General features: G+C 44.1%; 1 protein-coding gene across 1 annotated transcript in view; it reads left to right on the top strand.

Annotated features, from left to right (window-relative positions):
• The window catches only part of VPS16 (VPS16 core subunit of CORVET and HOPS complexes), an 879,114-nt gene that overhangs the window by 640,621 nt on the left and 210,751 nt on the right, over positions 1–27,742 (top strand). Inside the window, exon 20 of the mRNA XM_075319712.1 lies at positions 4,128–4,205. Within this exon, the coding sequence (XP_075175827.1) occupies positions 4,128–4,205 (78 nt within the window). The remainder of the gene's footprint in view (positions 1–4,127; positions 4,206–27,742) is intronic.

Below are 27,742 nucleotides of genomic sequence, written 5' to 3' on the forward strand. Positions count from 1 at the left end.
TATAAACTTACTTTATTATTCCATTAGTACATCTTGTGTATTTAAAATTGAGTAATACAGAAACTATTAACCCTTCTATATCACCCTATAACTTTGGTGTGCCATTTTCAATATTCACAGGCATGGTGTCCAAACCTTCAGAAGGCTTCCCCTGATCAGGAAATCCACAATTTGGGCAGGACTATAGCTGTAAAATTTCAGGAGCATTGAGAGAGCCAGTCACTTAAAGCCATGACATGATTTACGTACATTGCATAGAGCTTTTCTTTTGACACCGCCACGGATTTTCATTTGTAAATTTTGAGTGCCTTCATGAAATTTAATGGGAATAGTCTAAAAAGTGTCCTGGCTGGGCATCCACTTTATTTTTAGTATTTCCACCGAAATGTTTTGTAAAATCGTTGCTTCAGATGTATGACGTCTCACGCCATGGACTCCGCACACAAGCCCCCGATGCCTCCTGTATGGAGAAACTAGTCACATACATTCCTCAGGAGTGATTTTGGTCTATTTTTCTACACAAACACTCTTGAAATTCTGAAGGTTCTGTACGATCTTTGTATGAACTCTGAGCTTTCAGCGCCTTGCATAAAATTTCTGTTAGATTCAGGTCAGGTGATGTTTATTTCCTTTGTGTGCATTCTAACAACACAGAAAAATGAAAAAAGGCAAATTGGACATATTTTCACATAAAACTGGTCTGGAAAAAATTGTTGGCACCCTCAATTTAATAATTGGTTGCACACTCTTTTGTATAAATAACTGCAATAGATTGTGTCTTGTAACCATCAACAAGTCTCTTACACCTCTCAACAGGGATTTTGGACCACTCTTCTTTTGCAAACTGCTTCATGTCTCTCATATTTGCTGTTGAGAGAGGGCACCCTTCAATCTTATGATCTCTCCACAGGTGTTCAATGGGATTTACACGTGGACTCATTGGCCACATCAGAACTTTTCAGCATTTTATTATCTTCCCATTCTGGGGGCTTCTTGAATTATCTTTGTGGTCATTGTCCTGATGGAAGACCCATGACCTAGGATGCAAAACTAGCTTTCTGATGCTGGACATTACATTGCGACCCAAAATCCTTTTGTAGTCTTCAGATTTCATGATGCCTTGCACACAGTCAAGGCAGTCAGTTTCAAAGTCAGCAAACCAAACCCAAAACATCTTTAAACCTCTGCCATATTTAACTGTAGGCACTACGTTCTTTTCTTTGTCGGCCTCAAATCATTTTCAGTAAACAGTAGAATGATGTGCTTCACCAGAAAGCTATATCTTGTTCTCATCTGTCCTCCTGGCTTTCCTGCCAACGCGTTTCATTTCATTCAGATATGTCAGTATTTTCAAAATTTGCAGCGAATCCAAGTGGACAAAAACATTTTTTTCCTTATAAAAATGCAAAATTGTATTTAATTTGATTAAAAAACACTACTTTTGAATGGCTGGTAGAAAACTATAAGGGTGTGGGACACACTGAAACTAGACTGTCTGGGACACTCTGTTAGTTTTCTACCAGTCATTCAAATTTAGTGCTTTTTAACCAAATAACATTTTTAATTTTTTTATAAGGATAAAAAAAAATTTTTGTCCACTTGGATTCGCTGAATATTTTTAAACTGCTTCACTATTTGCCCCTGGAAGGGCATCCACCCTGCGGCTCCATCGGACATAGATGCTACATGAGGGATCTCTACTAAAGGTAAGCTGTCCTTTTTTCTTTTTCTTTTTTTAGATATGTCAGAATAGTCCGCTCTGGTAGTGAGCCTGCAGGAAAGCTTGAACTTGTATGGAACCTCATTTGGTGCCAGTGGCTGCCAGTGGTGTAACTAGAGTTTGATGGGCCCCAGTGCAAAGTTTGGACCTGCCTTCCACCCCCCCCTCCCCCCCCCACTGAATACAGACACTCAGGTTACGAGATAATGACGCCGATGTTCTGGGTATGCGATAATCATGCCGACACTCGGGGCACTGACACTGGGCTCATTCCCTCAGCACTCACGTTTCCCCATGATTAGAAATCCCTCAGCATTCATCTTTCCCATGCTCTGATATACATCTTTCCTTCAGCACCCAGCTGTCCCATGATATCAGAGCATGGGAAAGCTGGATGCTGAGGAAAAGAGCCTCTTTCAACAAAAAATTTTCCCATCCCATGCTTTTATCTTTGTTACCCTTGTATATAGCTCTCCAAATACTATAATTGCCCCCACATAGCCTTTCATATAGTATAATGGGTCCCACATAACCCTTCATATAGTAAAATGTACCCCCATAGTCTACTATGTAGTATAATGCACACTCATAGTCCTCTAATTATTATAATGCAGCCCCATAGTCCTCCATATTATAATGTAGCCACATAGTTCTCCATATTATATTATGCAGCCCCCCTGCCATTTAAGGCAGCCCCATATTCCTCCATGTGTTATAATGCAGCCCCATAGTCCTTCGTATTAAATTATGCAGGTCCCATACCATTTATTGCAGCCCTATAGGCCTCCATATTATATTATGTAGCCCCCATACCATTTAATGCAGCTCCATAGTCCTCCATGTGTTATAATGTAGCCCCATTGTTCTTCATATTATGCAGCCCCCATACCATTTAATGCTCCCCATAATCCACGTATAAGTTGTCTTTTATATTGTATTATGCTGACCCCATGCTGTTTAATGCACCCCCACAGCCTCTGGCCACCGTGTAATCATTGATTAAAAAAAATAAACAAGTCCTCACCTCTCCTCGTTCCCCCGCTGCTCCAGTCAGTGTCCCGCGCTCTGCAGACTCCGCTCAGCAGTCGCGTAGTAGTGAAGTTACCGCGCTCTGCTGCACTGAGACGTCGAGCGCAGGCATAAGGGGAGAATGATGAAGGATGCACTGGAGTGCTCTGCTCCATCCTTTATTATTTCTGTGTGCCATGATGGACGAGGGCCCGTGGATGAGGGGGCCTTGTGCCGCTACTGGCACCGAGCCCCCCTGACTCATGGGCTCCATAGCAGCTGTATGGTCTGCCACTAAAGAGCGCAGGTCCTCACAGAGAGGAAGCGGATGCTTCTCTGTAAGGGGGCGCCGAGCCCCTAACACTGCCGGGCCCGACCACAGTCGCGATCAATACGACCACTATTGTTACGCACCTGGGGACATCTCACTTGGCACAGGTGAATGAGCATCACATGTTTGAAATAAAGTTGTTTATCCACAGTTTTGGAAAAGTGCCAACAATTATGTCTGACTTATCTTTGGAGTTTTTAGTGAAATTATGTCTAATTTGCCTTTTTATTTCTGGGTTGTTTTTTTTTTCTTTTTTTTGGTGTTGTTCCAATACACACAAAGGAAATAAATATTTTCAACAAAACGTGAAATTGCAATAACTTTTTGTGAGAAAGAAATTCTTGTGTATGTATGTGTATATATATATATATATATATATATATATATATATATATGTATAATGATATATACATACACATAGATTGTCTCTACAGGAAGGAAGTTGACGGACTCTAGTGTCACCTATTGGAAGTAGCAATTCTAAAAGTCAAATGATCCTTTAGCTAGCCTTGTCATATGACTTACGATTTATGCGAGATCAGAACCTCAATTTCTAGACACCGTGTTTCTATATAATAACATGTTTAGACACATACATTTGTAAACACCTTTTATTATTTCTGTAAATATTACTTAGACAGGCAGCCTTACAAAAGGCAGGCATGGACATCTTTCTAATGAGCTTAAAGTGTTCCCCTGACTGTTACTTTTTTTTTTTTTTTTTTTTTAAATATGCCAGCTGATTTAAGGTTTATGGTTCTTCTTATGTAGTGTTGATTTTATTGTTTTTATATAGAGGACATGGTCCACAGGGCACTGATGCAGAGCACCTCACACAAAATCATGTAAATCATGGCCTCTTGTTAAAGACAATATACATTATTAAATAAAGTGTCCATATATCTAGAACCATATAGCAGATTAAAAAAAATAAATAAATGGTACTCAACAAAGCATCGAGAATAAAATAAGCATAAAAACTGGCCATTTTTTATTTTGTGACAGTTCTGTTTAAGTGGATGAAAGGCAAGGATTGGATTTTAACCATAAATGTGTCTATTTGCACAGAGTGTTGAAGGCCGTGTTGCAGAGCTGCAGAATGCTGTAGATGAGTACAATAAAGGAAAAAATGACTTGGCTGCTAAGGTGAGAAAATAGTTTGTCAGATGTAATTTGAATTTTGCAATTTTTTTTCCCAGTTAATCTAAAGCGCTTATGAACAATAAAAGTATTCACTACCCTTGGTCTTTATAATGTTTTATTTTGTTTCATAATAACAGTGAACCACATTTGGCAATTGTTCATTGTGCAACTTTTTATTCTACAGAGCAGTTTTAATACAGGAAAAGAAAACTGTCTCCAGGTTTTTTCTGCTTCAGCTGAGAGTAGCATAATGTAGGTAAATACCGTATTTTTCGGACCATAAGACACACTTTTTTTCCTCCAAATTTGGGAGGAAAGTGTGGGGTGCGTCTTATGGTCTGAAGCTGCGGGGTAGGGAGCTGTGGGGAGTCAGCGCTATGCAGTGGGATCACAGGAGGAAGGGAGGGTCGCTGCTGCTTGAAGCCGGGGGCTGGAGAAACCACGTGTGCCCGCTGCTTAAAGTCAAGGCATATTCATTAGCTGCTCCCCACCCACCTCTCTCTGCAGTCAGTTAGTCAGTGACTAGAAGCGGGTGTGAGGAGCAGCTAATGAATACTTGTTTAATGTAAACAGCGGTCACACGTGGGAGCTCCAGCCTCCGGCTTCCTGCAGTGGCTGGGGAGACTGTGTGTCCGCTGTTTAGGAGGCAGGAGCAGGGTGCCACTGCAGTCATGTCTGGCCCGGGGGAAGTGCAGATCACTGCAGTGTCCGGGCCAGAGCACGGCATACCTTCACAGCACAGCCGCAGTCTCTGTGCTGAGGGCTCAAATTACTTTCACTTTGCTCCTGCCTCTGCACTAGAAACAGTCTCCCGTAGCTGCGAAGGACCTACAGTGATGTAATGCAGAGGGGTGGGCAGAGCAGCACAGAACAACACAGTGCCCTGCCTCTTCATTACATCACTGCAGGTCCTTGAGATATGGGAGACTTTGTAATGCCAGTACCAAACTGAATCATGGTGAGCATCACATCAGTAAAACTAAGGCAATAAATAATCTAATATATAAAGCTGAATGTGTGTATGTTTGTGTGTATGTATGTCCGGGATTGGCATCTGCACCGTCGCAGCTACAGCCACAAAATTTTGCACACTCGCACTTCTGGACCCCAAGAGTGTCATAGGCTATGTTTTTTGAGGGGAAATTTTAACCCCGCTCTTTACAGTTTTTCACCAAAAAACCTGCCTCCATTAAAGCGAAAGGAGCTGGGAGCCACAGTGCAGCCAGAACTTCAGAAGAATGTGCGGCCACGCCCTTATATGGAATGTTGGCTTGTCACAATGCAGCCAGGGAAAGAGACAGACACAGACCGGGAAAGAGGCAGACACAGACAGGGTAAGAAACAGACATAGACAATGTAAGAGACAGACACAATGAGACAGACACAGACAAAGAGACAGACTGACAGGGAAAGAGACAGACAGGGAAAATGACAGAGATAGATAGACAGACCGGGAAAGAGCTAGATAGACAGACAGGGAAATAGAGACAGTCAGAGACAGACAGGGAAAGAGACAGACAAAGAGATAGAGAGAGAGACAGAGAGATATATACAGAGTGGGAGACAGACAGAGAATGGGAGAGAAACAGAGAGACAGTTACTATCCCAGGCAGCGCCGGTTGCTATGTGGTGAGGCGAAATTTTAACACAGCGCGTTTCAATTTACCAATCAATTTTGCCGCGATCTACATAATGGGGAAAAAGTGAAACGAAAAGTGTTGGGGGCAAATTGACAGCTGCCAGATGTGAACAAGGGGGACTTAAAGAATGAGAGTGATGGCGCCAAAGAGTATATACCGTACATTTGTTAAGGTGGGGCCCCGAAATGGGATACTCAACACACTCGGGGATATGAACACACACACAAAATGCGCCACACACTACCACGTACTTGAACACACATACCACCCTCAGCATACATTTCACCACACATACACCAACCTCACCACATAATCGCCCTAAAACACACACGTCTGGTATTATCCTTCAAAAATAAAAATCTGATTAATAAGCAGCCAAACTACAAGAACAACAAATGTACCACATAGGAAATACGGCAGCTGTCAGTCACATGACCTGTCTATGTGTATGTGTGAGCTAATATATACTGTCAGGGGGAGGGCTTTCTGTTGCCTAGAGATTTATCAGGCTGCCAATAGCAACCAATCACATCTTAGCTTCTATTTTGGTACAGTTAATTAATCTGAGCTCTGATTGGTTAATATAGGCAACAATTTAATAATTACATTTCTATCTATTTGTTTTGTGGTTTTTGTGTGCAGAATACATTTTTGTTAATACATTCTATTTTGTTAACAGCAGTTATTAACCCGGGCAAAAGCCGGGTAGTACAGCTAGTATGGTATATAAAGGCATTACTGTACACCTGGATGGGGTTGGATCATATAAATATATTTACACACACACACTATATAACTATATACACATACACTATATAACTATATACACACACACACACCCACACACACACACACACACACACACACACACACACACACACTATATAACTATATATGCACACACACACACATCTATCTATTTATCTATCTATCTTTCTATCCATCTGTCTGTCTATTTACTATATCTGTCTGTCTGTGTCTATCTAGGAAAAAATAGAGTAGTACTATTTCCAGCTGTAGGTGCATGGTCTTCAAAGAAAAAACTTAATTACCATAACATTGGCAAAAACATGAAGGAAGCACTCTATAGATAGCAAAAAAATAAAGACCTTTCTTGTCCCATAATGTGTGACAGCATCAGTTCCTGGGCTTTGAAAAGGTTCCTTGGAACCAAAATGTTTGGGTTTTTTGCTATCTATGGCATGCTGCCTTCATTATGTTTTTGTCTATCTATCTACTAAGATAGATAGAGTAGATAGATACAGTAGATAGATAAAAACATAATGAAGACACCACTCCATAGATAGCAAAAGAATACCTTTTTTGGCCTATAAGGTGTGTCAGCAATGTTTCGGTTACTGGGCACCTTTTTCAAGCCAAGGAACCGAAACATTGCTGTTACATTTATGGGTCAATAAAGTTTTTTTTTTCTGCCTATCTACCCTGCAGGGGTCTTTTGGGGGTTAATAATTGGAGAAAGAGGAAGGTTTGTTTTTTTTGTTTTTTTTTAGGCCCTGTGCGCACACTGTGGATTTGTTTATCCAGCGAAAAACACACCTTCTGGCAGAAAAACGCACCTACCTGCAGAAAAAACGCACCAAAACGCAGTAAAGGAGTGACATGCTACTTGTTTTTGCTGCAGAAATTCTGCAGCAAAACCAGTAAGGAAAAAAAACGCTGTGGGCACATAGCATTTTGAATTTTTCATAGAATTTGCTGGACTGCATAAAGTTTATGAACAAAAACTACACCAATTCTGCAGCAAAAACCGCGGCAAAAAGACGCAGTATGTGCACAGGGCCTATCACAGGATTTTTCTGTGTTTTGTGGGTTTTTTTTTTTTTACTTACAGGGTTAGTAATGAGGGAGTCTTATATACCCCTACTCAGTACTAATCTCGCACTTGATGACAGCTTGGATTTTTTGACAAATACGGTTAATTTACAGTTGGATTCGCCCATGACTATTGTGGAGGGCTAAAACAATAGGCTGAAATTAATTCTACTTAATATTAATTTGAACATATTAACTGTAATTATTGTTTTATATTAGCATTAATGGTATCACTTAATTTTGAGCAGAATTAAGTATGCTTACACCCCCCAATATGAGCCTACACACAGCCCCCTTTATACAGTATGCGTTCTGCACAGTACTCTATTTGTAGACTAAGGCCCCACACAACCCCCTATTTACAGTAAGAGTTATCCACAGCTCCCTATATAGTATGAGCCCTCACACAGCCCACGCATATACAGTATGAGCCCACACACACCCCATTGTATACTGCATGAACCCCCATTTATCCCCCTATATACAGTATGAGCCCACACAACACTCCCTACATACAGTAGGAGCCCCCATACAGCCCCTCTATGTAAAATATGAGCCCAAACACAGCACAGAGTATGAAGCCACACACAGCCCCTATATATGGCATGAGTCCCTATATACAGCAAGAGCTCCTACACAGCTATGCTATATACTGTGAGCCCCAAAACAACCCCCATATACAGTATGAGCCCACACAAAGCCCCCCATATACACTATTAGTCATAACCTAGCCTCCCTATACACAGTATGAGCCCCTACACAGTTCTCCTATGTATGGTATTAGCCCCAACATTGCCTCCCTATGTAGACTTTAAGCCCCAACACAGCCCATTGCATACAGTGAGATCTCATATTGTCCCCCTATATGCATAAGTCATAAAAGAAAAAAAACAGAAATGTTGGCAGCATATTCACATGGTGAGTCAAAAAAGGTATCCAGCATTATCATCCGGGGAGTGTGAAAAAAAATCCAATTTATTTTAATTACCGTAATTAAAAATCCATTAAAAATTCTATGTTATTGTGCATAACCATGTTGACAAGCATTAGATGTTTCGGACTCATGGGTCCATATTCATAGCCTCATAGCTATGAAAAAGGACCTAAGAGTCTGAAACGTAATGCTTGTCAACATGGTTGTGCACAATAATATAGAATTTTTCATGGATTTTTAATAAATTAAAATAAACTTGGAATATTTTTTATCACACTGTCCGAACGATAATGATTTGACTCCACACCCCCCCCCTATGTACAGTATGAGCCCCAACACAGTCTATGTATGCTACTAGTCCGAACCTAAATTTCCCTAAATACAGTATGAGCCCTCACCTAGCCCCATATATTTAAGGGTATGTGCGCACATTGCGTTCATAATAGTGCGGAAAAGAACGCACCCTCTAAAATATAAACACTGCGTTTATCAAAAAAAGTATCCAAAACGCATGCATTTTGGATGCATTTTGCATTCGTTTTGGATGCATTTTTTGCAGTGCGGTCCCACGGCAATTGAGCTCTGCTACATGCCCGCTGACAGCAGACAGAGTCACGCGATAAGAATGAACTCGGATGAACTTCACCTGACTTCATTGTCATACCGCGGCTCTGTCTGTGTCGCGTCCTGATTAGCGGTCACTGACTGCTAATCCCCTGAGTGACTGAAGTGAGCAGTGTGATTAGCACTGCCTTCATTCAGGTTTACCGCGGCCAGCTGGAGTCCTCCACCCGAGACCGCAACTCACCTGTGACGTCAATGCTGATCGCGCATCTCACTTAAGTCACTCGGGCGACTTACTGTCACAGTTGGAGGATCCAGCGGTGGCCGCGGGTAACCTGACCGACGTGATCGCTGATCTCGCGGCTCACTTCAGTTGCTGCGTGGAGCTGACAGAGAGCGGTCTGGTCTATGACCGCTCCTGTCAGCTTCATGTAGCAAAGCTGAGAGCGTCGTGGGATGTCGTGTGGATTACACCGGACCTGGATGGGTATTTGGGGGTTAATAAAGTGGTGAAAGAGGGTGGGGTTTCTTTGTCTTTTATTCCAAATAAAGGATTTTTTGGGTGTATGTGTTTATTTTCTTTAACTTACAGGTTAATCATGGAAGGTATCTCAGGGAGACGCCTGCCATGATTAAACTAGGACTTAGTGGCAGCAATTGGCTGCTGCCATTAACTCCTTATTACCCCGATTGCCACCGCACCAGGGCAATACAGGATGAGCCAGGTAGAGTCCCGGGACTGTCGCATCTAATGGATGCGGCAATTCCGGGGGGCTGCTGGCTGATATTGTTAAGCTGGGGAGGCTCCCCATAACGTGGATCTCCCCATCCTGAGAATACCAGCCTTCAGGCATGTGGCTTTACCCTGGCTGGTATCAAAATGGGGGGGACCGCACTTCGTTTTATTTTAATTATTTATTTATTTTACTGCATGATACAGACCCGCCCCCGGCGGCTGTGATTGGTTGCAGTGAGACAGCTTTCACTCAGCGTGGGGGCGTGTCTGACTGTGTGACACCCTAGCAGCAGTCGGACTGCTCGGCAGACACTTCGATGAAAAGGGGGATTATTTACAGGGGAGAATGTTCGTGATACCACCTGCGGTGCGCGGTAATGAGGAGTACCACCGCTGCTGTATTGGAGTGCCGGGGCAGATGGTGTGTGGCAGCCGTGATGGAGGTTCCCTCCGCAGGTAGAGAGGCCCCGGGACTCAGGGTAGAGAAAAGGTAGGAACAGTCTATATTGATATAGGGCCGGTAGGGTGATGGGGAGCCAGGGTACTCACTCAGGTGTGATGACGCATTCAGTGGACACAGACTCTGAGGTAAACCAAGTCTCTGGGTATCGTTGCCCTCGGTGACAGCACGTCCGTTGGTCTGTTTTAGTGATTCTGTGGTGGACTGGATCCTTCCTCCATACACTGTGTACTCTGTGTGTCCCTGGCCCCATTGGCTTGAAACCTCCGGGTCCCGTCCCTCTTTTTACTGGGGACCTGCTCTTAGCAGCTGACACATGGGATTTCTGTGGACTGCTCTGTGTGGGAAGTCCTATCCCTCCGTTGTGTTGATGCCGCTAATCTCTGAGCCGTTGCAGATAACACGTGAAGCTACTACCCGCTGCAGGCTAATTGTCGGGTTGCGTGAAGCTACCTCCCAACTTAGGGGAGTGTCCCCCGCTGTGTGCTCGGCCCCAGACATTTGTTTCTCTAGTTTCCATATCAGGGTGTTTAAGTCATTCTGATCTTCGGAGATGGTACAATTGTTTCTGTTCATAAAAATGTTAGCCGCTTTATTAAGTCGTGCTTGGCAGTTAACATTGAAAAATTCATCCCGATCTACAGGATTAATCGTATCCATATTAAGGGTCTCCATGTTGAAGATTGCAATAAGAGCAATTACTTCATGTGCAATAATTGGCAACAAAATGGATAGGAAAAGGGAGCACGAAAAAGGCTTATAACATGTAGAAGAAAAAGGAAAAATGTTCAGATCACCCGATCCACATGGAGACCATTATGGAGACCATTAGGGAGACGGTGCACGGAAAAAAAGTCGGCCAGACTGGTAATCCAAATGAAAGGAAGGCTCGAGCATCCAAGTCCAAAAATATTATCAAACTCCTGTTTATTGATACATATTTAAAAATTGCAGGTAATACATAATAAAAACCACATGGCAGTTAATGATGGTACGCGTTTCGAGTGTCTAGCACTCTTAGTCCGAATCCATTACAAACAAAAGTGGGGATTAAAAAAAAGTCTGCAGGATATGACATCATGAACTGACACAGCTTAAGGCTAAATACATAGTAAATTCATATACAAAGTGCTATTCATTCAGTATAAATTTTTTAATTAATCTCTCAGGTTCATCCCGGAAGGTGATCTGGTTTCCATTGCAAAGATCCATTTGGATTCTTTCTTATGCAAAAATGTAATAATATCGCCACCCCTGTTAGACATTGAAACTTTTTCTATGGCATTAACCCTAAAATTATCGGTGTTGCCACCATGAACACTGATGAAATGCTGGGAAGCACCTGATGGACATGTACTACTTTTGTTCCCTATGTCATATAGTGCTGGCCAAAAGTATTGGCACCCCTGCAATTCTGTCAGATAATACTCAGTTTCTTCTTGAAAATGATTGCAATGACAAATTCTTTGGTATTATTAACTTCATTTATTTTGCTTGCAATGAAAAAACACAAAAGAGAATGAAACAAAAATCAAATTATTGATCATTTCACACACAACTCCAAAAATGGGCCAGACAAAAGTATTGGCACCCTTAGCCTAATACTTGGTTGCACAACCTTTAGCCAAAATAACTGCGAACAACCGCTTACGATAACCATCAATAAGTCTCTTACAATGCTCTCCTGGAATTTTAGACCATTCTTCTTTGGCAAACTGCTCCAGGTCCCTGAGATTTGAAGGGTGCCTTCTCCAAACTGCCATTTTGAGATCTCTCCACAGGTGTTCTATGGAATTCAGGTCTGGACTCATTGCTGGCCACTTTAGTAGTCTCCAGTGCTTTTTATCAAACCATTTTCTAGTGCTTTTTGAAGTGCGAGTTGGGTCATTATCCTGCTGGGAGACCCATGACCTCTGAGGAAGACCCAGCTTTCTCACACTGAGCCCTACATTATGCTGCAAAATTTGTTGGTAGTCTTCAGACTTCATAATGCCATGCACACGGTCAAGCAGTCCAGTGCCAGAGGCAGCAAAGCAACCCCAAAATATCAGGGAACCTCCGCCATGTTTGACTGAAGGGACCGTGTTCTTTTCTTTGAATGCCTCTTCATTTTTTCCCCTGTAAACTCTATGTTGATGGCTTTTCCCAAAAAGCTCTACTTTTGTCTCATCTGACCAGAGAATTTTTTTCCAAAACGTTTTAGGCCTTCTCAGGTAAGTTTTGGCAAACTCCAGCCTGGCTTTTTTATGTCTCGGGGTAAGAAGTGGGGTCTTCCTGGGTATCCTACCATACAGTCCCTTTTCATTCAGACGCCGACGGATAGTATAGGTTGACACTGTTGTACCCTCGGACTGCAGGGCAGCTTGAACTTGTTTGGATATTAGTCGAGGTTCTTTATCCACCATCCGCACAATCTTGCGTTGAAATCTCTTGTCAATTTTTCTTTTCCTTCCACATCTAGGGAGGTTAGCCACAGTGCCATGGGCTTTAAACTTGTTGATGACACTGCGCACCGTAGACACAGGAACTTTCAGGTCTTTGGAGATAGACTTGTAGCCTTGAGATTGCTCATGCTTCCTCACAATTTGGATTCTCAAGTCCTCAGATAGTTCTTTGGTCTTCTTTCTTTTCTCCATGCTCAATGTGGTACACAAAAGGACACAGGACAGAGGTTGAGTAAACTTTAATCCATGTCAACTGGCTGCAAGTGTGATTTATTTATTGCCAACACCTGTTAGGTGCCACAGGTAAGTTACAGGTGCTGTTAATTACACAAATCAGAGAAGCATCACAAGATTTTTCAAACCGTGTCAATACTTTTGTCCACCCCCTTTTTTATGTTCGGTGTGGAATTATATCCAATTTGGCTTTGAGAATTTTTTTTATTTTTTTTCATTGAAGACAAATTAAATGAAGATAATAACAAAGAATTTGCTTTCCAAGAAAAAAAACTGAGTATTATCTGACAGAATTGCAGGGGTGCCAATACTTTTGGCCAGCACTGTATATGTGTTCTGAGATTCTGTGTCTCAGAGTGCGGCTCGTACTGCCTACATACTGAACAGCACATGCGGTACATGTTATGACATAAATAATATGACTTGTTGAACAATTGATAAAGGTATTAATATCATATTCCTTTCCTCTAATACAGGAGGACATTTTTTTGGTGTTCCACATATAGTTACAGAGACCGCAAGATTTTTGGCCGCATTTGTGTGAACCTGTTGTAGAAAGCCAATTTTTACCCAGCTCAGCAGACAGCATCACAGGATAGGGTTAGATGCACGGCTATGCAGACAGTATCACACAGGAGAGGATTAGATACACAGCCCTGCAGACAGTATCACCGGTACACACACAGGCCTACAGGTGGCAGGCGAAAGGGGGGGGGTTTGAGCGGGGGGTGTTTTTGGAGACGGTAGCAGTGGCGGTACTCACATGCAGAGGAACACAAACACACACAGCAGCGGCGGGGGCTGGGTAGAGCGGAGGAGGGGGGTGTCATTGGAGACGATAACAGCGGGGGGAGGGGCGATGGCAGTAGTAGTGTGGGCAGAGCGGGGGCTGGGTAGAGCGGAGGGAGGGGGTGTCATTGGAGACGGTAACGGCGGGGGGAGGGGAGGGAAGGTGGCCCGTACTCACACATCCCGGCGGTTGACAGGGGTAAAGTGGAGCCAACAGCATATGCTGTGAGCTCCACAATGATGGCGCCGATCTCCTCCCTCTGCTGTGATCAGGACAGCCCAGGGGGCACGTCCAGGTCACAGCAGACGACTACTCTAACTTTACTAAATGGGGTCGGATCCCGACCACTGTTCTCTATGCACAGGGGCTGCCATAAAGAAGTGAGTAACTGTCGTTACACACACAGCAAATCCATCATGGCAGCCTTCTGTAAAATTAGAATTAAATAAAAACAAAATAAGCAGTGATTTTAATTTTGTAATAAAAATACTTGATTTCATAATCACTATATTTAATACAAAACAAAAAAAACGCAACACCTTCCCTTTAAACATTTTTCCAAGATTTGGGGAGATCAACTTCTTATATTTCTTATATTTCCACAAAGCTTCTCATTATTTTTCCTGCATTTGGTGCTTTCAAATAAGGTATGCAAAATCTTGCTACTTGTACTTTAATCTGTCTGGCCAATAGGGCCCTCGGCTTATTACCTAGCCAATAGTACGACAGTTTGAGCTTTTTAAAGGCATGTTCATACACTGTGTGTAGAATTGTTAGGCAAGTTGTATTTTAGAGGATTTTTTTTTTATTATTGATCAACAACTATGTTCTCAATCAACCCAAAAGACTCTTAAATATCAAAGCTTAATATTTTTGGAAGTTGGGGTGTTTTTTTAGATTTGGCTATCTTAGGAGCATATCTATTTGTGCAGGTAACTATTACTATGCAGAATAATTAGGCAACTTAATAAAAACCAAATATATTCCCATCTCACTTGTTTATTTTCACTAGATAAACCAATATACCGTATTTTTCGCTTTATAAGACGCACCTGATTATAAGACGCACCCCCAAATTTGGTGAAGGAAAAGAGAATTATTTTTTTTAATGTTAAATGGGGTCCATCTTATAATGCCAGTGTCCGTCTAACAAATCATATAGGGTATATGTCCCTCATAGCCCCCCATCCTAACATTAGCCCACCTTATAATGAATATAGCCCCCTTGTGCTGGGACACGTCCCCCTGTGCTGCCCATGGCCCCTATAGATGGCACACCTCCTCTGTGTTTGATATGGCCCCCATACTGCTGCCCATGGCCACTACAGATGGCACACCTCCCCTGTTAGATATGGCCCCCATACTGCTGCCCATGGCCACCATAGATGGCGCATCTCCCCTGTGTTTGATATGGCCCCCATACTGCTGCCCATGGCCACTATAGATGGCACATCTCCCCTGTTAGATATGGCCCCCATACTGCTGCCCATGGCCACCATAGATGGCGCATCTCCCCTGTGTTTGATATGGCCCCCATACTGCTGCCCATGGCCACTATAGATGGCACATCTCCCCTGTGTTAGATATGCACCCCATGCTGCTGCCCATAATAAAAAAAAAACACTCTTTCCTTACCTTCTCAGCGCTGTAATCCCTGTGTCTCCCTCCGTGGGGTTGAGCTCCTCCACTTCCTGGTTCTTGCTGCCAGTCATGTGATCAGCACGGCAGAGTGATATCATCTCTGCGTGCCTGATCACAGACAGCAGCAGCAGGAGACCGGGAGATCAGCGCTGGAGGAAAGTAAAGCTTTTTTTATTTTACTATGGGCAGCAGCATGGGGGCCATATCTAACACAGGGGGATCATGTGCGATCAAAGGAGGGCGCAGGCAGATATAATATGCCCCGCTGCCCCAGCCCATCAGTGCGATGTGGTTTTAGCACCACGCTGATGGACAGCAGCTGTGCATATTATATGAGCGGGAGCAGGAGATCTAACGCTGCCGCCCGCAGCTTCACCAGCTCCCAGCACTGCTCCAGAGCGGACCCTGCAGGATATATAATATATATATATATAATATAATATATATATATATATATATATATATATATATATACCGTATTTTTCGGACTATAAGACGCACCGGACTATAAGACGCACCCTGGTTTTAGAGGAGGAAAATGGGAAAATAAAACTTTAAGCAAAAAATGTGGTCATGACACACTGTTATAGGGCGAGGATCTGCTGCTGACACTGTTATGGGGGTAATGTCCCCAAATTCTCTACTAAGGTACCCCATCCTGGTAATGATCCTCCTGCCTTGTATATGATCCTGCTATAAACCCCCATCCATCCTGTTCACATACCCCCCCCCATCCAGCCTGTTCACATGCCCCCCCATCCAGCCTGTTCACATGCCCCCCATCCAGCCTGTTCACATGCCCCCCCATCCAGCCTGTTCACATGCCCCCCCATCCAACCTGTTCACATGCCCCCCCATCCAACCTGTTCACATGCCCCCCCATCCAACCTGTTCACATGCCCCTCCATCCAGCCTGTTCACATGCCCCCCCATCCAGCCTGTTCACATGCCCCCCCCATCCAGCCTGTTCACATGCCCCCCATCCAGCCTGTTCACATGCCCCCCCATCCAGCCTGTTCACATGCCCCCCCATCCAGCCTGTTCACATGCCCCCCCATCCAGCCTGTTCACATGCCCCCCCATCCAGCCTGTTCACATGCCCCCCCATCCAGCCTGTTCACATGCCCCCCCATCCAGCCTGTTCACATGCCCCCCCATCCAGCCTGTTCACATGCCCTCCCATCCAGCCTGTTCACATGCCCCCCCATCCAGCCTGTTCACATACCCCCCCATCCTGCCTGCTCATATACTCCCATCGTGCTCATATACCATCCTGGTATATGGCCTGTATCCTATAGCACAGAGAAAAAAATAAACGTTTATACTCACCTTTTCCTCACTCCCTGCAGCACCGATCATCTTCCTCTCTGGCACGCTGATCTGTGTGTGTGTGGAGCCGTTCCCCTGCTGCATCGCGATGTCTTCCTGTCTGTGCCGATCAGCTGACCAGCTCAGCACAGATCAGCTGACCGGCACAGATCAGCTGACCGGCACATACAGGAAGTCATCGCGTGCAGCAGGGGGGCGGCTCCACACACGGGGACGGGTGAGTGTACTGATTCACTGCACCCCGCGCTGGTAATGACGCGCGGAGAGCAGTGAATACAGCCGCACATGATCACTCCAGGCTGTAATTGCCAGGGGTGATCATGCCGGCTCTTTACTATGCGCGCGTCCCCGCTCATCCTTCCGCCCACCTGTCAGCGCCGGCTTCAGCGCTGAGAGATGGGCGGGAGGATGGGCGTGCATATGTAATGAGCGGGCCCACGTGGTCACGAGCAGGCGCTGCTGCTGCCTGCTCGTGCCCCCGATGACCCGCAGCACCCTCATTCCCAGCCGCAGCCCTATAGTCAGACCATAAGACGCACCCCCAACTTTCCCCCAACATTTGGGGGGAAAAAAGTGCGTCTTATGGTCCGAAAAATACGGTATATATGTATATATATATACACTACCCCCCTATATTCGGTTCATAAGATGCACCCCCTACTTTCCCTACTTTTTTGGGGGAACAAAAGTGCGTCTTATAAAGCGAAAAATACGGTAACTGCACAAAATTTAGAAAAAAACATTTCTGACATGCAAAAGCAAAACCCAAAAAAGTTAGTGACCAATATAGCCACCTTTATGATGACACTCAACAGCCTAACATCCATAGATTGTGTCAGTTGCTTGATCTGTTTACGATCAACATTGTGTGCAGCAGCCACCACAGCCTCCCAGACACTGTTCCGAGAGGTGTGCTGTTTTTCCTCCCTGTAGATCTTACATTTTATGATGGACCTGAGGTTCTCTATGGGGTTCAGATCAGGTGAACAAGGGGGCCATGTCATTATTTTTTCATCTTTTAGACCTTTACTGGCCAGCCACGCTGTGGAGTAGTTGGATGCATGTGATGTCCTGCATGAAAATCATGTTTTTCTTGAACATAACCAACTTCTTCCTGTATCACTGCTTGAAGAAGTTGTCTTCTAGAAACTGGCAGTAGATCAGGGAGTTGAGCTTCACTCCATCCTCAAACCGAAAAGGTCCCACAAGTTGTTCTTTGATGATACCAGCCTATACCAGTACCCCACCTTAATGGCGTCTGAGTCAGAGTGGAGCTCTCTGCCCTTTACTGATCCAGCCTCTGGCCCATCCATCTGGCCCATCAAAGGGTCACTCTCATTTCATCAGTCCATAAAACCTTTTAAAAATCAGTCTTAAGATATTTTGTATTTTATATACCTTGTACTTTTTGATACTTCAGTAACGTTGCAGCTCTGAAATATGGCCAAAATGGTGACAAATGGCATCTTGGCAGCTTCATGCTTGATTTTCCTCAATTTATGGGCCGTTATTTTGCGCCTTTTTTGTCCAACACGCGTCATGCGACCCTGTTGGCTATTTGCCATGAAACGCTTGATTGTTCGGTGATTACACTTCAAAAGTTTGGCAATTTCAAGACTGCTGCATCCCTCTGCAAGACATCTTACAATTTTGGACTTTTCAGAGCCCGTCAAATATCTCTTCTGACCCATTTTGCCAAAGGAAAGGAAGTTGCCTAATAATTAAGCACACCGTTTGTAGAGTGTTGATGTCATTACACCACATCCCTCCTCATTACAGAGATGCACCTCACCTGATTTACTTATTTGGTAGTTGGCTCTCAAGCCTATACAGCTTTGAGTAGGACAACATCTATAAAAATTATCATGTGATCAAAATACTCATTTGCCTAATAATTATGCACACAGTGTATTTGGGTAAGTTCAATTCATATAGCTAGTTATGCAGGGCTGAAATCTCCAACGTCCTTTTGCACAAATTTGTCTGTTTGTTTAGCCTGTGTAGGTTCGCCAGCTTACTTTGTACGTCAGTAATCGTTATTTGAGAAACTTTTTTATAATGCGGTGCCTGCTTTATAAAATGGCCTCTCATGGTCGCCTTATGTGCAAACCACAATTTCATGTCTGAAACTTCTCCATTATTATTTATTTCAAAGTAATCTTGAATGGCTTGTTGTGTTTGAGTCGCATATGAACGATGGTTTAATATGTATGTTTCTAGGCACCATATCGGGGATGAGGCGGTTGTAAAGCTTTCTGCTATATCTAGTGTGACAGGAGCATGATCACTACATGTTATGTTTGCTATTTTTGTATTCAACACTTTTGGGATCATTGCCTTATCTACCAAGAAGTAGTCAATTCTTGTGTATATATTGTGAAGATGAGAAAAGAATGTATAATCAATCCCTTGTTGTTGGATTTTGCAATCTCCATATGTCATATAGCTCGTGTAAATGAAGAAATTTCGTTAGTGGGCTGGGGTAAAGTTCTTTTTGACTTGGATGTGGTCTCCATATTTGGCCATAATGCTAAATTAAAGTCCCCCACTATGATGAGAGATCCTTTTTTAACCTTGCAGGCTTTGGTAATAATTTTTCGAATGTATGTGTACTGACGTCTGTTGGGAGCGTATATATTGACTATTCTGTATGGGATATTATTAACCAGGCTTTTTAGAATTATAAATCTGCCTAGAGGGTCTATAATTTGTTCGTCCTGGGTAAAAGCCACTGTGTCCCTTACTGCTATTGCCACCCCCCCTTTTTAACAATTGCAGGTGCCACTATGGTATGTGGCAATTTTTTGTGTTCGAGCCTGAAAATATCAGTGCTGTTTAAGTGGGTCTCCTGGATGCATAACACATCTACATTCTTTTGGAGTGCCTCCTTCCACAACTCCGACCTTTTAAAAGGTGAATTTAACCCTTTAGCATGCACCATCATGAAGATTTGCATAGTTGCTTCATGCTGCTTTAGATTCCTTATCCCTATTTTTGATGAGGGAATACAAGAGAATATAGTTACTAAAAGGTAATCTAGTATGAGCGTCTAGAACCCAGGTGCACACGTTCATCTCGTGAAAATATTGCTACTTGCTTGCAAGTCCATACTGCACAAACCAGACCAGGAGGTTCCCAAGCTGCAAAGAAAAAGAACAGGTAAACGTGAAACATTCAACTGAGCTCAATTGAGCGAAAATATAGGACACCAACTGAGGCTTCCCATGCCAGGCACCAAAATCCAAACATGGTGCTATGGATAAAAAACTGGCCCACGCTCCCAAAGTTCCCGAAAAGGAAAACTCAAATGGAGAGGAGCCGAGACTGGTGAAAAAGACTAGAAAAAAAGAAAGAAGGTTCAAGGGGGTTTGGAAGGAAAAATAAAAATTCAAAGGGTCCATGTTCAGGTCCAGGCACCTGGAGGGACTGGGATCCGTGCCATGGTCGGCTCCAAGCTCCATTAGTCCCAAAAGGAGCATTGGACAAAGAAGAAAACTTAATGAAGAACAGCTTGGAGGAGCAAATGACAGGTCCATCCACTGACATACTTTTTGTTATTCCTCTGATCTTGAATAGACTCTCTCCATAATAAGCCAAATGAAGCCTGTCCAGATTTCCAACAATCTTAAACTTTGGCCCATCCTTCTGGGACTTGTCGTGGTGAGGAAATTCTTTCTTAGTGTTCCTTGGCAGGGGTGGGTAGGTTCCATTCCTTACATAGTTGAAAGGCTTGTTCCGGACTGTTTGCCACATGCTTATGCCCCGCTTTAGTGATGATTAACTTTACTGGGAAGCTCCACTTGTAAGGGATATTGTGATCCCTGAGGACTCTGGTGCTTGTTATGAAGGCACTTCTCCGGGCTAGGGTGACTGCTGACAGGTCAGTGAATATAGCAAGGTCCTTGAATCTATCTGGTAAAGAAGGCAGAATGCGGGCTGTTTCTAGTATTTTTTCTTTTATATGGAAGAAGTGAATTCTCACTATGACATCTCTAGGGGTTGAGGCTGGAAGTTGTTTCGGTTTAGGGAGCTTGTGAGCTTTATCCATTACCAGGTCCATCTGGGTAGTCTCTGGCACCAGACAGGTAAAGTAATCTGTGATTACACTTCAAAAGTTTGGCAATTTCAAGACTTTAAAGTCCTCTGTTTTAACCGATTCTGCTATGTCCCTCAATCTGACATTATTTCGACGTGACCTATCTTCCATATCGGCTATTTTAAGCCTTATTGCATACATTTCTTCATCCGTAGATAACCGAGTCCATCACTTTATTGTGCGCAGTTGTAAGTTCTGCCATTTTGTTTTATATATGGGATGTGTGCTCCTCTATTACAGTGATGTCCTTTTGTATGGATCTTAGCACACTCTGCATATCTCTTTTAAATGAGGACATTAACTCAGCCATGAGCTTCCTCATGGTAATTTCTGTGAGAGGTTCTGAGGCTCTTAAATCTTGACAGCTTCTCTCTGTACTGAATCCAGCAGCCTGTAAACCTGCTGCAGGGCAGGGGGATGAAGCCTGCAACTGGAATACAAAGGCTTCTGTTTGCTCCTCCTCCCCCTGCTTTGCTTGTTCCTTGGAACTAATCCAATCTATTTCTCCCTCCACTCATGAGACTGGACCTCCCCTGGGTCTCTTATCAACTTTAATCCCTTTGTCCACGTTTCCTGACTCACCCAGCCTGCCTGCGGGGGTGGGGTGTGAGGGGGGGATGAGTTGTATTCTTCAGTGCTCTTATCTGCTGCCTGGTAGAATTCTGTCAGCTTCAAAGGGCTTCCTCTTCCTCTGCTGACCAATCTCTGACCAATCAGTAAATACGTTTTTACATGAGCACAGGTAGTGTTAAATTTGCAGCAATCACAAGGGAATATCTTATATTAAATAGAAAGCCATTACATACTCAAATGTATCCATAAAATTACTTTATAGTACCAATGTAACTTATCACAATTAGATGCTAATTTTTATACTTTTTATAGCATAAAATACTACTATTTAGACATTGGTAACCATAGGTCACATATATACCATTTGCAAATGGATACCATTTAGAATGCACATATACCTTACATATATATCTTGTTCATCTCAATTGAGGACCCCTTATAATTTATATACCATGTGGCTGCTAGCATCTACTACCTGAAGCCATATTGCAGTGTACAAAGTAAATCTCTCTATGGTCAGAGGCTGCCACCTCAACCTCAACGCGCGTTTCATGGCTTTGGTTTCGTCAGGAGGCTTGCTAATGATGTGGTAAATGCTTCTTTTCAAGACCCCGTGATAAGATCAAGCTACACGCTCCCGGCCAGGTATCCTGGGCACGCCCACCCCATGATGCACACGCCGTGAGCCAGTTGCCTGTCGAGCGCGTCATCCGTCATATGACCGCACTAGTGCTGTCAGCGATCACATGACACAGAGCAGGCAAGGAGACCGGATGTATCATCCAGTTGCCATGCCAACTCTCTCTGTTGGCGACTGACCCACAGCGCATGGAGCCGGTGCGTCCCCCCCATCGGTGCATGCTTGTCAGACACAATCACAAGAAATGCCTTACAGATCCATCTCACCACGTAAGTTCTCCTATTAGGCTATGTGCGCACTTTCAGTTTTCACCTGCGTTTCAGGTGCGTTTAGGCTCAGTTTTGAACTGCAGCGTTTTTGTGCCCAAATGCATGCGTTTTGGTTTTCCATTAAAGACAATGAGAATTCATGATTTCTTGTCCGCACTTTGCGTTTCCAAACGCATCTCATAATTTGCATAAGTTTGGTCAAAAACCATGCGTTCAGAAAAGGACCCTGTCAATTGTTTTTGCCATTTGTGGTGCGTTTTGTTAACATTGAAGTCAATGAGAAGTAGCAAAAAGCAAGAAATATCAAAATTCCTGCGTTTTACCTGCTTTTTCATTGCAGAAAACATGCGTTTTGGACTACCACAACGCATACTTTTTGAACATCAAAATAATGATTTGATATGTCCCTTTACACACACACATAATCCGACAATTAAATCTAAGAATAATATGCATTTATTGCTATTTTACCGATAAAATGTATATTAACACTATAATTTTATTAAATATATCTTTTTCCATTATTTTTCCCATTAATAGAGATTTGTCCCTTTTTTTTCTCTTTTTTCATTCTGTTTGATTATTTAATCTTTATTTAGCAGTGTTTTGATGTTGAAAACGCATCTGTGAAAACGCATGTGGAAACGCATGGAAAAAGCGCTAAAAACGCATCTAAAACGCGGTAAATACGCATGCGTTTTCTGCGCTAAATTTCTGAAAAAGGCAACTTTGGCTAAATCAATTAAGGCTAAAACGTGTGTTTACAACTGCATGTAGGACGACGGAAAGTGCGCACATAGCCTTAGAGGTATTGGTCATTTCATATCCAACGTATCACAACCCAACTAATATATGCTGTATCTAGTCAGCCATCATAAATTGAAAACTCTTTCCTTGTCTGTCTGTGTCTGTCTTTGTCTGTCTCTGTCTGTTTATATCTCTGTCTGTCTCTGTATCAGTCTATCTGTCTCTGTGTCTCTGTCTCTCTCTATCTCTGTGTCTGTCTGTCTCTTGCCCCGTCTGTCTCTTGCCCCGTCTGTCTCTTGCTTCGCCTGTCTCTTGCCCCGCCTGTCTCTTGCCCCGCCTGTCTCTTGCCCCGCCTGTCTCTTGCCCCGCCTGTCTCTTGCCCCGCCTGTCTCTTGCCCCGCCTGTCTCTTGCCCCGCCTGTCTCTTGCCCCGCCTGTCTCGATCTTTCTCTATCCCTGTCTGTCTGTCTGTGTCTCTCTCTCTCTGTCTCTCTCTATTCGTCTCTCCACAGACATCTTATTACCTCACACATAAGCTTCTTATACTAACAATATTCTTAGTTCCTTTAGCAACTGATCACTTCTATTAATAGTTCCAGGCTCCATTGACTTTAATGGAAGCAGGATTTTTGGAGAGTAACTAAAGCGCTGGGTTAAATTTCCCCGTCAAAACAGTCTACGACATTCCCTGGGTCACATAAGGTGTCTGTACAAAATTTCGTGATTGTAAATGCGACGGTGCGGATTCCTTTAGCGGACATACACACATACGTACACACATACATACAGTACAGACCAAACGTTTGGACACACCTTCTCACTCAAAGAGTTTTCTTTATTTTCATGACTCTGAAAATTGTAGATTCACATTGAATGCATCAAAGCTATGAATTAGCACATGTGTAATGAAATACTTAACAAAAAATTGTGAAACAACTGAAAATATGTCTTATATTCTAGGTTCTTCAAAGTAGCCACCTTTTGCTTTGATTACTGCTTTGCACACTCTTGGCATTCTCTTGATGAGCTTCAAGAGGTAGTCACCAGAAATGGTCTTCCAACAGTCTTGAAGGAGTTCCCAGAGATGCTTAGCACTTGTTGGCCCTTTTGCCTTCACTCTACGGTCCAGTTCACCCCAAACCATCTCGATTGGATTCAGGTCTGGTGACTGTGGAGGCCAGGTCATCTGGCATAGCACCCCATCACTCTCCTTCTTAGTCAAATGGCCCGTAGGGGTACTTTGCACGTTGCGACATCGCTACTGCGATATCGTCGGGGTCAAATCGAAAGTGACGCACATCCAGCGCCGGTAACGACGTCGCAACGTGTAAAGCCTAGGAGAGAAGATAAACAAGCGTGAAACAGTCAAAAATCGGTGATCTGTGTCACGTCGGTCATTTTGATAATGTCGGTGCGGCCGCAGGTACGATGTTGTTTGTCGTCCCTGCAGCTCCACACATCGCTGTGTGTGAAGCCGCAGGAGCGACGAACATCTCCTTACCTGCGCCCGCCGTCCACTGGCAATTCGAAAGGGAGAAGATGGGCAGGATGGTTACATCCCGCTCATCTCCGCCCCTCCGCTTCTATTGGCCGGCCGCTTAGTGACGTCGCGGTGACGTCGCTGTGACTTCGAACGCACTGCCTCCTTGAAAAAGGGATTCTTCGGCAGTCACAGCGACGTCGCCGACCAGTTATGTGCGTGTGAAGCTGCCATAGCGATAATGTTCGCTACAGCAGTTCGCACTACATATCGCATGTGTGATTGGGGCGGGTACTATCGCGCTTGGCATCGCTAGCATCGGCTAGCTTTGTCGCAGCGTGCAAAGTACCCCTTACACAGCCTGAAGGTGTGTTTGGGGTCATTGTCCTGTTGAAAAATAAATGATGGTCCAACTGAACGCAAACCGGATGGAATAGCATGCCGCTGCAGGATGCTGTGGTAGCCATGCTGGTTCAGTATGCTTTCAATTTTAAATAAATTCCCAACAGTGTCACCAGCAAAGCAACCCCACACCATCACACCTCCTACTCCATGCTTCACGGTGGGAACCAGGCATGTAGAGTCCATCCATTCAACTTTTCTGCATTGCACAAAGACACGGTGGTTGGATCCAAAGATCTCAAATTTGGACTCATCAGACTAAAGCACAGATTTCTACTGGTCTCATGTCCATTCCTTGTGTTCTTTAGCCCAAGCAAGTCTCTTCTGTGTGTTGCCTGTCCTTAGCAGTGGTTTCCTAGCAGCTATTTTACCATGAAGGCCTGCTGCACAAAGTCTCCTCTTAACAGTTGTTCTAGGGATGTGTCTGCTGCTAGAACTATGTGTGGCATTGACCTGGTCTCTAATCTGAGCTGCTGTTAACCTGCGATTTCTGAGGTTGGTGACTCCGATAAACTTATCCTCCGCAGCAGAGATGACCCTTGGTCTTTTTTTCCTGGGGCGGTCCTCATCTGAGCCAGTTACTTTGTAGCGTTTGATGGGTTTTGCCACTGCACTTGGGGACACTTTCAAAGTTTTCCCAATTTTTCGGACTGACTGACCTTAATTTCTTAAAGTAATGATGGCCACTTGTTTTTCTTTACTTAGCTGCTTTTTTCTTGCCATAATACAAATTCTAACAGTCTATTCAGTAGGACAATCAGCTTTGTATCCACCAGATTTATGCACAACACAATTGATGGTCCCAACCCCATTTATAAGGCAAGAAATCCCACTTATTAAACCTGACAGGGCACTCCTGTGAAGTGAAAACCATTTCCGGTGACTACCTCTTGAAGCTCATCAAGAGAATGCCAAATGTGTGCAAAGCAGTAATCAAAGCAAAAGGTGGCTACTTTGAAGAACCTAGAATATAAGACATATTTTCATTTGTTTCACACTCTTTTGTTAAGTTTTTCATCCATCTGTGTTAATTCATAGTTTTGAGGCATTCAATGTGAATCTACAATTTTCAGAGTAATGAAAATAAAGAAAACTCTTTGAATGAGGGTGTGTCCAAACTTTTGGTCTGTACTGTACACACATACACAGCTTTATATATTAGATAAATAAGCTAACTTGAGAAAAGGATCCAGCTCTTTGCATTCTGATACTACGAGCTGACAGTGCCTGATACAACCCCTGGCAAAAATTATGGAATCACCTGGCTCTGAGGATGTTCATTCAGTTGTTTACTTTTTTTTTTTTTTTTTTTTTAAGAAAAGCAGATCACAGACATGGCACAAAACTGAACTAATTTCAAATGGCAACTTTCTGGCTTTAAGAAATGTGGCGCCCCTGACCTGGTCAGGCACCACTGAGTACTGCACCCATGCTGGGAACAGTACAATACAGGTAATCCAGAAGGCTGACCGGGGTGTAGAACACAGGCGCATAGTGATCAGGTCTCACACATGTACCCATGAGAGGACCCCTGGGGATCCCAGGAGGGGGAAAAGCCTTGACCTTCACTGGAATAGTGGAGGGGGCCAAAAGCCTCCATCTCCTCTCAAGGGGTGTGGTAAGAGAATCTGGTTGCTAGGTGGCGTAGGCAAGAACAGGAGAGGAGGGGCAGTGAGTCAGTTAGAGCAGAACTCCATAGGGCTCAGTGAGGAGCAGACCTGTGGGGCTGTTGCTGTCTAACAGCGTCCGCGCAGTGGCTACCGACGGGGGAGAACGGTCAACTAGGAGTGCTACCCGAAATCCATCTTCAGCTAGAGAGAGAGCAACGGAGTGGGAAGTAAGGAGACTGCTAGAGAGTACCAGGCCCAAACGGGCGGCAGATCCCGAAGCGGAGATAGATCCAGCTTTCTTTTGCTAAACCTGCCGGTGTGGGGCTCTCAAAGCCCACGCCACAACACCACAAAAAGCCGCAGCCACGTAGCCACAGTTAGGGCCCATAGCTCACAGGAGGCAAGAAGCTGGAGTGATCTGGCCCAGGCAACAAGCACACGGCGAACGAAGGGGAGTGAGGCTTCAGCAACTTCCCTGGGTGACCCCCATAGGGACTCAAAGTCGGGGTCACCCCAAACCACCAAGGGCTAAGGAAGGCGAGTTAGTAGTCACCCTCACAAGTCAGCCTGAAGGACACCTGGTTCCCGCCTGGTTCATCCCAGCTACGCCCGGGTTACTCACCCTGCCACCTGAAGTGAGTAAAAACCCTGAAAGACATTCTGCCTGTGTGGAGTTATTCTGCGCCTTGTGGTACTACGCACCTACACCGGGCCCTGGGGCTTGCCTCACTCTCAGGAGGCTATTCCAACTAACTGCACACACCATCAGCCCAGGCGACCCTCAACCTGCAGTGGCGGTCCCTACTGGCCGCAATACTGAGAGTGGCGTCACGACAAGAAGAAGATCTCCTACCTGTGACCAGATCCAGCTACGTGGAGTCCCTGAAGGTAATGCACCGACACAATACCTGTGGGGCTTCACATCTGGCGTCACGAACAGGATAAGGACTAGACCTGTTCAGACAGGTGACCATGTGCCTAGGCGGTCCGCTTGAAAAATTGGAAGCGCCGCCATATTGCCACCATGAAAAGCGCGCTGAAAAACAACAGCAGCCCGCGCTGGAAGAAGTTACCGCCCACGAAGAGGTGTGGCTACCCAGAGATCCCCTGCAGAGTTCT

This window comes from Anomaloglossus baeobatrachus, chromosome 7 (assembly GCF_048569485.1).
Source record: "Anomaloglossus baeobatrachus isolate aAnoBae1 chromosome 7, aAnoBae1.hap1, whole genome shotgun sequence".
Classification (NCBI taxonomy): domain Eukaryota; kingdom Metazoa; phylum Chordata; class Amphibia; order Anura; family Aromobatidae; genus Anomaloglossus; species Anomaloglossus baeobatrachus.